Source organism: Hyperolius riggenbachi, chromosome 2 (genome assembly GCF_040937935.1).
Source record: "Hyperolius riggenbachi isolate aHypRig1 chromosome 2, aHypRig1.pri, whole genome shotgun sequence".
NCBI lineage: Eukaryota > Metazoa > Chordata > Amphibia > Anura > Hyperoliidae > Hyperolius > Hyperolius riggenbachi.
Genome location: NC_090647.1, coordinates 21,322,851 through 21,335,694, shown reverse-complemented (window position 1 = coordinate 21,335,694; position 12,844 = coordinate 21,322,851). Strand labels below are relative to the sequence as shown.

At 50.8% G+C, this 12,844-nt stretch overlaps 1 protein-coding gene across 2 annotated transcripts in view; it reads right to left on the bottom strand.

The window, feature by feature from the left end:
* INPPL1 (inositol polyphosphate phosphatase like 1) overlaps nucleotides 1-12,844 on the bottom strand; it is a 142,626-nt gene that overhangs the window by 54,008 nt on the left and 75,774 nt on the right. For both annotated transcript variants that reach the window (XM_068266559.1, XM_068266558.1), the window contains exons 7-9: nucleotides 12,762-12,844; nucleotides 10,877-10,975; nucleotides 9,351-9,495 (exon numbers count right to left, since the gene is read on the bottom strand). The exon at nucleotides 12,762-12,844 is cut by the window's right edge and continues 7 nt beyond it. In XM_068266559.1, coding sequence (XP_068122660.1) covers nucleotides 9,351-9,495; nucleotides 10,877-10,975; nucleotides 12,762-12,844 — 327 coding nt within the window. The remainder of the gene's footprint in view (nucleotides 1-9,350; nucleotides 9,496-10,876; nucleotides 10,976-12,761) is intronic.

The window sequence follows — 12,844 nt, the reverse complement described above, 5'->3', positions numbered from 1 at the left end:
GAGGTATAGAGGGAGGAAGAGGCAGAGGGATAAAGGAAGGAAGTGGCAGAGAGATAGAGGATGGAAGAGGCAGAGGTATAGAGGGAGGAAGAGGCAGAGGGATAAAGGAAGGAAGAGGCAGAGGGATAAAGGAAGGAAGAGGCAGAGAGATAAAGGAAGAAAGAGGAAGAGGGATAGAGGGAGGAATAGGCAGAGGGATAGAGGAAGGAAGAGGCAGAGAGATAGAGGAAGGAAGAGGCAGAGGGATAGAGGGAGGAAGAGGCTGAGGGATAGAGGGAGGAAGAGGCAGAGGGATAGAGGGAGGAAGAAGCAGAGGTATAGAGGGAGGAAGAGGCAGAGGGATAGAGGGAGGAAGAGGCAGAGGGATAGAGGGAGGAAGAGGCAGAGGGATAGAGGGAGGAAGAGGCAGAGGGATAGAGGAAGAAAGAGGCAGAGTGATAGAGGAAGGAAGAGGCAGAAGGATAGAGGGAGGAAGAGGCAGAGTGATAGAGGGAGGAAGAGGCAGAGTGATAGAGGGAGGAAGAGGCAGAGGGATAGAGATAGGAAGAGGCAGAGGGATAGAGGAAGGAAGAGGCAGAGAGGGAGGAAGAGGCAAAGTGATAGAGGGAGGAAGAGGCAGAGTGATAGAGGAAGGAAGAGGCAGAGTGATAGAGGAAGGAAGAGGCAGAGTGATAGAGGAAGGAAGAGGCAGAGGTATAGAGGGAGGAAGAGGCAGAGTGATAGAGGGAGGAAGAGGCAGAGTGATAGAGGAAGGAAGAGGCAGAGTGATAGAGGGAGGAAGAGGCAGAGTGATAGAGGAAGGAAGAGGCAGAGGTATAGAGGGAGGAAGAGGCAGAGCGATAGAGGAAGGAAGAGGCAGAGGGATAGAGATAGGAAGAGGCAGAGGGATAGAGGAAGGAAGTGGCAGAGTGATAGAGGAAGGAAGAGGCAGAGTGATAGAGGAAGGAAGAGGCAGAGTGATAGAGGGAGGAAGAGGCAGAGGGATAGAGGAAGGAAGAGGCAGAGTGATAGAGGGAGGAAGAGGCAGAGTGATAGAGGAAGGAAGAGGCAGAGTGATAGAGGAAGGAAGAGGCAGAGAGCTAGAGGAAGGAAGAGGCACAGGAAGAGGGAGGAAGAGAGCTAGAGGAAGGAAGTGGCAGAGGTATAGAGGGAGGAAGAGGCAGAGGGATAGAGGGATGAAGAGGCAGAGGGATAGAGGGAGGAAGAGGCAGAGGGATAGAGGGAGGAAGAGGCAGAGGGATAGAGGGAGGAAGAGGCGGAGGGATAGAGGAAGGAAGAGGCAGAGCGATAGAGGGAGGAAGAGGCGGAGGGATAGCGGAAGGAAGTGGCAGAGGTATAGAGGGAGAAAGAGGCAGAGGGATAGAGATAGGAAGAGGCAGAGGGATAGAGGAAGGAAGTGGCAGCGGGATAGAGTAAGGAAGAGGCAGAGGGATAGAGGGAGGAAGTGGCAGAGGGATAGAGGGAGGAAGTGGCAGAGGGATAGAGGGAGGAAGTGGCAGAGGGATAGAGGGAGGAAGAGGCGGAGGGATAGAGGAAGGAAGAGGCAGAGCGATAGAGGGAGGAAGAGGCGGAGGGATAGCGGAAGGAAGTGGCAGAGGTATAGAGGGAGAAAGAGGCAGAGTGATAGAGGGAGGAAGAGGCAGAGTGATAGAGGAAGGAAGAGGCAGAATGATAGAGGGAGGAAGAGGCAGAGTGATAGAGGAAGGAAGAGGCAGAGGTATAGAGGGAGGAAGAGGCAGAGCGATAGAGGAAGGAAGAGGCAGAGGGATAGAGATAGGAAGAGGCAGAGGGATAGAGGAAGGAAGAGGCAGAGGTATAGAGGAAGGAAGAGGCAGAGGTATAGAGGAAGGAAGAGGCAGAGTGATAGAGGAAGGAAGAGGCAGAGTGATAGAGGGAGGAAGAGGCAGAGTGATAGAGGGAGGAAGAGGCAGAGGGATAGAGGAAGGAAGAGGCAGAGTGATAGAGGGAGGAAGAGGCAGAGTGATAGAGGAAGGAGGAGGCAGGGAGCTAGTGGAAGGAAGAGGCACAGGAAGAGGGAGGAAGAGAGCTAGAGGAAGGAAGTGGCAGAGGTATAGAGGGAGGAAGTGGCAGAGGTATAGAGGGAGGAAGAGGCAGAGGGATAGAGGGAGGAAGAGGCAGAGGGATAGAGGGAGGAAGAGGCAGAGGGATAGAGGGAGGAAGAGGCGGAGGGATAGAGGAAGGAAGAGGCAGAGCGATAGAGGGAGGAAGAGACGGAGGGATAGCGGAAGGAAGTGGCAGAGGTATAGAGTGAGAAAGAGGCAGAGGGATAGAGATAGGAAGAGGCAGAGAGATAGAGGAAGGAAGTGGCAGCGGGATAGAGTAAGGAAGAGGCAGAGTGATAGAGGAAGGAAGAGGCAGACAGCTAGAGGAAGGAAGGAAGAGGCACAGGAAGAGGGAGGAAGAGAGCTAGAGAAAGGAAGTGGCAGAGGTATAGAGGGAGGAAGAGGCAGAGGGATAGAGGGAGGAAGAGGCAGAGGGATAGAGGGAGGAAGAGGGATAGAGGGAGGAAGAGGCGGAGGGATAGAGGAAGGAAGAGGCAGAGCGATAGAGGGAGGAAGAGGCGGAGGGATAGCGGAAGGAAGTGGCAGAGGTATAGAGGGAGAAAGAGGCAGAGGGATAGAGATAGGAAGAGGCAGAGAGATAGAGGAAGGAAGTGGCAGCGGGATAGAGTAATGAAGAGGCAGAGGGATAGAGGAAGGAAGAGGCAGAGTGATAGAGGGAGGAAGAGGCAGAGGGATAGAGGGAGGAAGAGGCAGAGAGATAGAGGGAGGAAGTGGCAGAGGGATAGAGGAAGGAAGAGGCGGAGGGATAGAGGAAGGAAGAGGCAGAGCGATAGAGGGAGGAAGAGGCGGAGGGATAGCGGAAGGAAGTGGCAGAGGTATAGAGGGAGAAAGAGGCAGAGTGATAGAGGGAGGAAGAGGCAGAGTGATAGAGGAAGGAAGAGGCAGAGTGATAGAGGGAGGAAGAGGCAGAGTGATAGAGGAAGGAAGAGGCAGAGGTATAGAGGGAGGAAGAGGCAGAGCGATAGAGGAAGGAAGAGGCAGAGGGATAGAGATAGGAAGAGGCAGAGGGATAGAGGAAGGAAGAGGCAGAGGTATAGAGGAAGGAAGTGGCAGAGTGATAGAGGAAGGAAGAGGCAGAGTGATAGAGGAAGGAAGAGGCAGAGTGATAGAGGGAGGAAGAGGCAGAGGGATAGAGGAAGGAAGAGGCAGAGTGATAGAGGGAGGAAGAGGCAGAGTGATAGAGGAAGGAAGAGGCAGAGTGATAGAGGAAGGAAGAGGCAGGGAGCTAGAGGAAGGAAGAGGCACAGGAAGAGGGAGGAAGAGAGCTAGAGGAAGGAAGTGGCAGAAGTATAGAGGGAGGAAGAGGCAGAGCGATAGAGGGAGGAAGAGCGATAGAGTAAGGAAGAGGCAGAGTGATAGAGGGAGGAAGAGGCAGAGGGATAGAGGAAGGAAGAGGCAGAGGGATAGAGGAAGGAAGAGGCAGAGCGATAGAGGGAGGAAGAGGCAGAGCGATAGAGGGAGGAAGAGGCAGAGGGATAGAGGGAGTAAGAGGCAGAGGGATAGAGGGAGAAAGAGGCAGAGAGATAGAGGAAGGAAGAGGCAGAGCGATAGAGGAAGGAAGAGGCAGAGCGATAGAGGGAGGAAGAAGCAGAGGGATAGCGGAAGGAAGAGGCAGAGGGATAGAGGGAGGAAGTGGCAGCGGGACAGAGGGAGGAAGAGGCGGAGGTATAGAGGGAGAAAGAAGCAGAGGGATAGAGATAGGAAGAGGCAGAGAGATAGAGGAAGGAAGTGGCAGAGGGATAGAGGGAGAAAGTGGCAGAGCGATAGAGGGAGGAAGAGGCAGAGGGATAGAGGGATGAAGAGGCAGAGGGATAGAGTTAGGAAGAGGCAGAGGTATAGAGGGAGGAAGAGGCAGAGGGATAGAGGGAGGAAGAGGCGGAGGGATAGAGGAAGGAAGAGGCAGAGCGATAGAGGGAGGAAGAGGCGGAGGGATAGCGGAAGGAAGTGGCAGAGGTATAGAGGGAGAAAGAGGCAGAGGGATAGAGATAGGAAGAGGCAGAGAGATAGAGGAAGGAAGTGGCAGCGGGATAGAGTAAGGAAGAGGCAGAGGGATAGAGGAAGGAAGAGGCAGAGTGATAGAGGGAGGAAGAGGCAGAGGGATAGAGGGAGGAAGAGGCAGAGAGATAGAGGGAGGAAGTGGCAGAGGGATAGAGGGAGGAAGAGGCGGAGGGATAGAGGAAGGAAGAGGCAGAGCGATAGAGGGAGGAAGAGGCGGAGGGATAGCGGAAGGAAGTGGCAGAGGTATAGAGGGAGAAAGAGGCAGAGTGATAGAGGGAGGAAGAGGCAGAGTGATAGAGGAAGGAAGAGGCAGAGTGATAGAGGGAGGAAGAGGCAGAGTGATAGAGGAAGGAAGAGGCAGAGGTATAGAGGGAGGAAGAGGCAGAGGGATAGAGATAGGAAGAGGCAGAGGGATAGAGGAAGGAAGAGGCAGAGGTATAGAGGAAGGAAGTGGCAGAGTGATAGAGGAAGGAAGAGGCAGAGTGATAGAGGAAGGAAGAGGCAGAGTGATAGAGGGAGGAAGAGGCAGAGTGATAGAGGAAGGAAGAGGCAGAGTGATAGAGGAAGGAAGAGGCAGGGAGCTAGAGGAAGGAAGAGGCACAGGAAGAGGGAGGAAGAGAGCTAGAGGAAGGAAGTGGCAGAGGTATAGAGGGAGGAAGAGGCAGAGCGATAGAGGGAGGAAGAGCGATAGAGTAAGGAAGAGGCAGAGTGATAGAGGGAGGAAGAGGCAGAGGGATAGAGGAAGGAAGAGGCAAAGTGATAGAGGAAGGAAGAGGCAGAGCGATAGAGGGAGGAAGAGGCAGAGCGATAGAGGGAGGAAGAGGCAGAGGGATAGAGGGAGGAAGAGGCAGAGGGATAGAGGGAGAAAGAGGCAGAGCGATAGAGGAAGGAAGAGGCAGAGCGATAGAGGAAGGAAGAGACAGAGCGATAGAGGAAGGAAGAGGCAGAGCGATAGAGGGAGGAAGAAGCAGAGGGATAGCGGAAGGAAGAGGCAGAGGGATAGAGGGAGGAAGTGGCAGCGGGACAGAGGGAGGAAGAGGCGGAGGTATAGAGGGAGAAAGAAGCAGAGGGATAGAGATAGGAAGAGGCAGAGAGATAGAGGAAGGAAGTGGCAGAGGGATAGAGGGAGAAAGTGGCAGAGCGATAGAGGGAGGAAGAGGCAGAGGGATAGAGGGAGGAAGAGGCAGAGGGATAGAGGGAGGAAGAGGCAGAGGTATAGAGGAAGGAAGTGGCAGAGAGATAGAGAAAGGAAGAGGCAGAGTGATAGAGGGAGGAAGAGGCAGAGCGATAGAGGGAGGAAGAGCGATAGAGTAAGGAAGAGGCAGAGTGATAGAGGGAGGAAGAGGCAGAGGGATAGAGGAAGGAAGAGGCAGAGGGATAGAGGAAGGAAGAGGCAGAGGGATAGAGGAAGAAAGAGGCAGAGCGATAGAGGAAGGAAGAGGCAGAGCGATAGAGGGAGGAAGAGGTAGAGGGAGGAAGAGGCAGAGGGATAGAGGGAGAAAGAGGCAGAGGGATAGAGGAAGGAAGAGGCAGAGCGATAGAGGAAGGAAGAGGCAGAGCGATAGAGGAAGGAAGAGGCAGAGCGATAGAGGGAGGAAGAAGCAGAGGGATAGCGGAAGGAAGAGGCAGAGGGATAGAGGGAGGAAGTGGCAGCGGGATAGAGGGAGGAAGAGGCGGAGGTATAGAGGGAGAAAGAAGCAGAGGGATAGAGATAGGAAGAGGCAGAGAGATAGAGAAAGGAAGTGGCAGAGGGATAGAGGGAGAAAGTGGCAGAGCGATAGAGGGAGGAAGAGGCAGAGGGATAGAGGGAGGAAGAGGCAGAGGGATAGAGTTAGGAAGAGGCAGAGGTATAGAGGAAGGAAGTGGCAGAGAGATAGAGGAAGGAAGAGGCAGAGGGATAGAGGAAGGAAGAGGCAGAGGGATAGAGGAAGGAAGAGGCAGAGGTAAAGAGGAAGGAAGAGGCAGAGAGATAGGGGGAGAAAGAGGCGGAGGTATAGAGGGAGGAAGAGGCAGAGGGATAGAGGAAGGAAGAGGCAGAGAGATAGAGGGAGGAAGTGGCAGAGTGATGGAGGGAGGAAGAGGCAGAGGGATAGAGGAAAGAAGATGCAGAGGGATAGAGGAAGGAAGAGGCAGAGGTATAGAGGGAGAGAGCAGCAGAGGGATAGAGGGAGGAAGAGGCAGAGGGATAGAGGGAGGAAGAGGCAGAGGTATAGAGGAAGGAAGTGGCAGAGAGATAGAGGAAGGAAGAGGCAGAGAGATAGAGGAAGGAAGAGGCAGAGGGATAGAGGGAGGAAGAGGCAGAGGTATAGAGGAAGGAAGAGGCAGAGAGATAGGGGGAGGAAGAGGCGGAGGTATAGAGGGAGAAAGAGGCAGAGGGATAGAGTAAGGAAGAGGCAGAGAGCTAGAGGCAGAGCGATAGAGGAAGGAAGTGGCAGAGTGATAGAGGAAGGAAGAGGCAGAGCGATAGAGTAAGGAAGAGGCAGAGGTATAGAGGGAGAAAGAAGCAGAGGGATAGAGATAGGAAGAGGCAGAGAGCTAGAGGAAGAAAGTGGCAACGGGATAGAGTAGGGAAGAGGCAGAGCGATAGAGGGAGGAAGAGGCAGAGAGATAGAGGAAGGAAGAGGCAGAGGAAGGAAAATGCTGAGGGATATAGGTAGGAAGAGTTAGAGATAGAGGAAGGGAGAAGCAGAGAGATAGAGGGAGGAAGAGGATAAGGAATAGAGGAGGAAAGAAGCAGGGGGATAGAGATAGGAAGAGGCAGAGAGCTAGAGGAAGGAAGGGGCAGAGCGATAGAGGGAGGAAGAGGAGGAGGGATAGAGGAAGGAAGTGGCAGCGGGATAGAGTAAGGAAGAGGCAGAGCGATAGAGGGAGGAAGAGGCGGAGGGATAGAGGAAGGAAGAGGCAGAGCGATAGAGGGAGGAAGAGGCGGAGGGATAGAGGAAGGAAGAGGCAGAGCGATAGAGGGAGGAAGAGGCAGAGGGATAGCGGAAGGAAGAGGCAGAGGTATAGAGGGAGAAAGAGGCAGAGGGATAGAGATAGGAAGAGGCAGAGAGATAGAGGAAGGAAGTGGCAGCGGGATAGAGTAAGGAAGAGGCAGAGCGATAGAGAGAGGAAGAGGCAGAGCGATAGAGGAAGGAAGAGGCAGAGCGATAGAGGGAGGAAGAGGCAGAGCGATAGAGTAAGGAAGAGGCAGAGGGATAGAGGAAGGAAGAGGCAGAGCGATAGAGAGAGGAAGAGGCAGAGCGATAGAGGAAGGAAGAGGCAGAGCGATAGAGGGAGGAAGAGGCAGAGCGATAGAGGAAGGAAGAGGCAGAGGGATAGAGGAAGGAAGTGGCAGAGAGATAGAGGGAGGAAGAGGCAGAAGAAGGAAAATGCTGAGGGATATAGGTAGGAAGAGTTAGAGATAGGGGAAGGGAGAAGCAGAGAGATAGAGGGAGGAAGAGGATAAGGAATAGAGGAGGAAAGAAGCAGGGGGATAGAGGAAGTAAGAGCTAGGGAGAGGAAAAGACCAATCAACTGAGGGAGGGAGAGGCAAAGATAGAGGAAGGAAGAGGTCAAGGGATAGAGAGAGGAAGAGGAAATGGGAGGAAGAGGCAGAGGGATAGAGGAATGAAAAAGCAAAGCGATAGAGGGAGGAAGAGGCAGAGGGATAAAGGGATGATGGGGGAGTAAAAGGTCAGGCAACAGAGGGAGGAAGAGGCAGGGAAACAGAGGAAGAAAGAGGCAAAGGCACAAGGGAGGAAGATGTAGAAGGAGGAAACGGCAAAGGGGTAGAGAAATGAAGAGGCAGAGAGATGGAGAGAGGAAAAAGCAGAGATAGGGATAAAGGAAAGAAGAGGCAGAGAGCCGGGAGAAGGAAGATGTAGAGGGAAAGAAGGAGGAAGAGTAACTAGAATAGATGAAAGAATTGGAGAAGGAATAAAGAAGAAGATGAGGTTAGACAGAGACAGAGAAAATAGGTGAGAATGGCATCAATTCACCAGAGAGGATTTACTAAGAGAAAAAAGGTAGGTAGTTTATCTCATGAGGTATTTTAACACTCTGGAGTCAATTCACCAGTGAGAGAGGACAGAGAGAAAAGTGTTCGATAGCAGGGGATAATGGAGAGATATGCATGAGGAAAGTGTGAGAAAGCAGAGAGTTAGGTAATCAGTATTAATGATTTACATGGGATACTTTTCCTCTCTGTAAGCTTGAAAGTGAAGCATTGTGGGTAGGAGGCGGAGTTTTACCACTACGTGACCAGAGTATTCCCGCCTTTTACTGCCGGATCATATCATAAATCATATCACGAGTGAGTCTGAACTTCTTCACCACCTCTGTCTCAGTAAAATTATCAAGAACTGTTCTCTCACGAAAAATACGAGGGGCGATTAAACAGACCCTCCTCCTGCGCCTTCGTCTCCTCATAATAGAAGCAAGCTCTAAGGCCTAGTGCACACCAGAGCGGGAGGCGTTCTGCAGAAACGCATACTCCCGGGCTGCTGCAGATTTTGGATTGCGGAGGCGTTTCTGCCTCAATGTTAAGTATAGGAAAAACGCAAACCGCTCTGAAAAACGGCACTTCAGAGCGGTTTTCCAGGCGGTTTTTGTTACAGTAGCTGTTCAGTAACCGCTTTACTGTAACAATACATGAAATCTACTACATCAAGAATGCTTCACAAAACCGCAAAATGCTAGCTCAAACGCTACAGAAAAAGAAGAAAAAGCGTTTCAAAATCTGCTAGCATTTTGCGGATCTGCTAGCGCTTTTTGGTGTGCACCAGGCCTAACAGAGTAAGCTCAAAAGGCTCCATCTTCCACAGCAGCAGCTGCTGTGTGCAAACCACGATATCTCCAGGTTCATTCAGGGGATAAAGAGATGAAAAAATAACAAATGGCCACACCCCCTTTCTTCCCTGGTGAATTGTGATTTGAAGAAAAACTAACTACTAACTATCACTTATTTATCTCATACTTATCTCACATTTATCTCTTGCATTTCTCTCTGTCGATATTTTCCCCTATACTTCTGGAGAATTGCTATTTGGAGATATCACAGGAGGTAAATTACCTCCCAAGAGATAAATAGGTTGGTAACCTCTGGTGAATTGACGCCAATGAAAGAGGAAGAAGAGGAGGAAAATAAGGAAGAAGAGAATGGTGACTGTAGGATAAGATACATGAAGAAGAGAAGGAGTGATGGGAATAGGAGCAGAGAGCAGGGAGTGGGGAAGGAGGAGGAGGAGGACATGGTTGTCAGGAATGTGGGTCGCCGGACCACCTTACTTTTGTCATGGGTGAAGGTATTCCAGTCTTCCTGAGAGTCTTTCACCTTCTTCATCACCACCAGCTTCCCGCCATCCACATCCACGCTCAGCGTGTACTTCTGTGACTTGACGATCTTCGAGAGATCCAGCATATCCAGCTTCACCTGCCGAGACAAGGGAGCGTCACCACGGAAACGGACTATAATTCATTATTGTGAAGTTCATTATTCTTAATCTAGTCTTTCTCCACTTTGCAGTGCACAGAAATACTGAAACGTTACGTCCTGCTCTGTGCAGACTCCACGGAACAGAAAGAAAGTCACACTGGCATTTTGCAAGTATGAACTCTGGGAAGTCTTTTACAAAAATATCATACTGTTGCCATGGTTTCAAGTATACATATTTTGGACTTTTTTGAGGTTTAGAAAATCGTTGCTGTGGAATATCGTCACACGGAATATAGGTGTCCCCCGAGGGTCGTGTCAATGGCAAGACTTTACTGCTGCTACTAGTCTAGTGATGGATAGGGATGGTCAATGAGATGCAAATAACTTAGAATTCATGCAGGATTATGCAAATTTTGTATGCAAATTCATGCAGCTCTGTTGGCCAAGACCCTCTTCCTCTTCACTTCCACACTCCCCTCAGTGTAAGAGCACGGGCGCACAAGCATAAAGTATGGCTCGCTCCTGTGCAGCAGCACAAGGACAATCGTGCACAAGCAAGCTGCAGAGTATGGCCATGGACTCAAAGCACCAGAGCTGCAGCTACTAGGGGACACTTTATAGTCAGAAGGAGTGTTAGAGGGTCTTGCCCAGGGACTCCTCACTGAATAGGTGCTGGTTTACTGAACAGGAAGAACCGAGACTCGCTATCAGGTCTCCTGTGTCAGAGGCGGAGCGTATCTAGCCACAGCTAGTATATAGGGAGATGCAGCGATTGCCCTCTAGTGGAAACAAGTCTTAGAGGCTCCCCACGCAGCACAGAAGAGGCGGAGGTAAATCAGGGAGACCATCCGGAGGGTTCCTCCTACTGAGGTAAGTATCCATTTTTATTGAGGCAGGGTGGGGGGGAGGGAGAAGGTAGGACTGAAAGTATTCTTTTGGAGCCCTTTCACACTGAGGCGGAGCTGTCAATTTATTGCCCCCCACCACAGCCTAATGTTGCTCCCTACGTTGTGGTACGACGCACCGGAAGTGCCCTATCTAACGAGCTTTAATAACTACGTTACCGTGCGGCTCCTGCGGTGATCTGCGTCAGACCGGAAGTCTTGTAAGTCTATGGCCACGCGCGTACTTTTAAAAAACCCACCGCAGTTACTGCATCGCGCATGTGCCGAAGCGTATTTTAGAAATATGCTTCCGCGCACGTCATCAATTGCTAACCAGGAAGTGAGCGTCACTTCCTGTTTGGCCAGGTGTCACACAGAGATTACCCCGTGCTAATGCAGTAATCACTGAAGGCCGGCTGTTGGCGGTGTGGTGCAGCCGCCGCACCACCAATCTGCAGTGTGAAGCCGGCATCAACGTTTTATTACAGCCTCACCTCGAAGGTCTGCACCGGTATACTCTTCATCTTCCTAGAGGATTGTGGGATGGGGGCGGACTGGGCGGAGTTACTCATATCTTGTAACGCTTTCAGTGCCTGGCAACAAAAAACACACGATTAGCACAAGAAATAAGTCAAAAGCATGGAAAAAAATGGTTTCTTTGTAAAAAATAACATCCAATAAAGACATGTCCCCATCCTAGACTCACCCATCCTCAGAATCAGACCCAGCAAACCCTCAATTTAAAGGACATAGCATAAAGAACAACTAAAGAGAGAGGGATATGGAGGCTGCCATTTTTATTTCACTTTAAGCAATACCAGGTACCTGGCTATCCTGCTGATCCAGGTCCCTTCCCTCGCCGATGATTGGAGGGAAGGGACGCGTGCGGGGACCGGAGCGATGCAGGAGGCGGGAGGAGTGCCGAGACTGACAGGAGGAGGTAAACATAGCCCGCACAGCGCGGCTGTGATTAATGGGGTCTCGCAGAGCGCAGGGGAGGCTTAGGGGGAATCTGATTAGCAACAGAGGCTGGGCTCTATAGGCAGACCCAGCCTCTGTATGGGGATTTCATTATTAGAACCCCGCCTCGAGTTCTCTTAAATTTTTGCAGCACAAATGGGCACAAATGCAGCACTAACCAAACATGATGGAATTTTTATTTGTGCTGATTGTAGGGGGGCCAGCTTTACGGAGCCGCCCATTGACGGTACAATTTTTAGAGAACAATCGTGTTTTCGAGAAGATCATTCAAATTAAAAGAAAATATTGTATTTAATTGATCTGATCAATTAAGATCAGATCAATTTTTCGATTGTTTTTCAGATCGATTTCCATTCTATGAGAGATCGATCAGAAAAATGATCGAAAATCAGATCAGACCTGTTAAAAATTACCTATCAAACCATTTTTCTGCCAAAAAATCTCATGGTGTATTCCCACCATTAACAGTACAATCTCTCGAGTGATCGACCGTACAATCCATCGGATCAGGTACTATTAATGGTGCCGATCAATGAAGAACGATTGCTCTATTCATCGTTCCGTCAATCTGGATTTCTGATCAATTTTCTTGGTCTGGTTGGTGGGTTCAGATGGGCGCTTTGATCAATCAGATTGGATGGTCAATCGTTCAGGATACTGGATCTTTAATGGACACTTTAAAGGATACCAGAGCAGAAAGAATTATTAAAGATGGGGGGAGGAGGCCTGTATTACCTGCTGTCCTCGTGCCCCGTTCTCCTGGAGCGCTCTGTGCTTGCAAATGCTGCATGATGTCATCATTGTGCGCAAGGCGTCTACTACCAGGACCAGGACTGAGCTGCAGTGGTAATTTAGGTGACAAAGGAGGGGGACAGAGGTGAACGGGAGGAGCGGAGGGCATGAGGACCGCGTGCCTCTTCACCCTGTTTTTAATAAATCTTCCAGCTCTAGTATCCTTTAAGAAACCAACTTCTTCAAGAAAACGATTGACAATGCGATTGTACAGAATTGATTGGGCCCGTCAGCTTCTCTGTTTTCATACAACCTGATCTGAATAATCTGATCAAAGATATAATCGTTCACTAAAAAATGTACTGTTACTGGGCACCTTTATCAAATGGCAAAACTGGCTGCGAAACAGGCGAGGACATCTGTACGGGCAGCTGGAATGTGGCATCACTAACCGTACAAGCCAATCAGGGAAGGATATACCGGTATATACAGATATAGTATATGTGGTCAGGTTAGCAGGGCACGGGATCACCTTAGCAGACACCCGATATGGCCGTGGAATCCCCCCTCCCCAGGAATCCCCCTCGGGGTGACTGCAGCTGTCTCACCACCCCCCAGATGTCCCCCGTGATGTCATTGTCCCCCTCCCCCCCCATGTTCCCTCACCTTCTTCTCGATGCCGGACAGGAAATCCTTCAGGATGGAGAGTTTGAGGACCAGGCTCTCCAGTTCCTGCTCTCCGCTCTGAT